A 1,370-nucleotide genomic window follows, 5' to 3' on the forward strand; every position below is an offset into this window, starting at 1 on the left:
GAAATCGATGGCTGGTCTTCCCGAGACCAGTTTCGAATTTCGCAGAGCATGAAACCCATTTCCTTAACGGTCTCCTCTTTCTCTTCCCTCTTCCTGTTCCTTTTTCGTCCTGACAAACGAAGTTCGATCACTCGTTCCACTGTCGAAAACGATCACTCAGCCAAATATTCAGGAGCATAATCTCGTTTCTGGATCCACCACAAATCTGTCAAAAAAAAAAATAAATATTATTAGTTTGAAAAAAAAAAAGAACTTGCAAATTCTCCAAACCGAACCAAACTTTGTCCAAATTTTTCATTAGAATAAGATAGAAAAGACAACTCTTCTGAATCAAATTCTACAAAAAATTCAAAATTTAATAGTATTTATTTAAATAATAATAATAATATCTAATTCTACGTATGAGAAAGTGAAAAAAAAAATACGCTTTGAAATTATTATATTTCAAATGGCATTGGAAGATAAGCAGATTGTACAGTTACCGAACACCATTCATCAACAGATTCGTCATTTATTTAACTATAACGGACGAGCTGCATTATTCGAGTCAGTTGAATTTTATACGTGACACTGCACACGCTATATATATGTATATGCAAATAAAAATCTCTCTTCTCTTTAATCATAAAACACAGGATTGTTTATTCAAGATAGGAGGATTTGCCTCATCCTCCGCGTCTCTCAGATTATCATCTTTCCCGAAACTTATGTTAAAATATAAAAAAGTCTTTTCAAGTCTTCTGGATAATTTTTAACAGATTTCTATTAATTTTGTTCGACGAGTTATAACGAGATGATTTTATTTCACCTCGTCGAGACAGTTTCGTTTTCGACTTGCTTAAAATTTTTAACATCTTTCAAAAATATACGATACAAATTTTTCACCGCTAGTTTTACTTTTTGGATCGAGCGAGGGTGTCGTAAAGCGGCAGTGACGCAAACACACACACACACACACACACACATAAATGGAATATATATCCCGATCGAGCAAATATCTCACGTGGCGCGTGATATACCCCATTAATTAGATTCTAAACATAGGAACACTCTTACTCCGTTTCACTATAAATCGAAGGCCTGTTTGTAACCGAGGGGGGGAGGGAGGGGACGGAACCGTTTCCCGCAAAATAATTAATACAAGCCTTCCGGTTCACGCGCCAAAGATTTACGCGCGGCAGCGCGTATACCTTTCTGGATAGATGCATCTCGTCTTTCCGGCCTTCGAGTGATGATAATTATTACATTATCATTAACCGTTTTGTTATCAGAGATGCAAAGTTTCGTGGAAGGGAACACGAGAATGCGAGCCAAGGCGTAATATTATTATTATTTTTATTTTATTTTATTTTATTTTTTTTTTTTTTTTT

At 35.3% G+C, this 1,370-nt stretch overlaps 1 protein-coding gene across 1 annotated transcript in view; it reads right to left on the bottom strand.

The window, feature by feature from the left end:
* Positions 1-6: 6 nt before the first annotated feature.
* The window catches only part of LOC102670789 (RNA-binding protein MEX3B), a 124,583-nt gene continuing 123,219 nt past the window's right edge, over positions 7-1,370 (bottom strand). Inside the window, exon 2 of the mRNA XM_031513946.1 lies at positions 7-205. Within this exon, the coding sequence (XP_031369806.1) occupies positions 153-205 (53 nt within the window). The 3' untranslated portion in view covers positions 7-152. The remainder of the gene's footprint in view (positions 206-1,370) is intronic.

The sequence above is a fragment of the Apis dorsata genome, unplaced genomic scaffold (assembly GCF_000469605.1).
Source record: "Apis dorsata unplaced genomic scaffold, Apis dorsata 1.3 scaffold_44, whole genome shotgun sequence".
In the NCBI taxonomy this organism is placed as follows: Eukaryota; Metazoa; Arthropoda; class Insecta; order Hymenoptera; family Apidae; genus Apis; species Apis dorsata.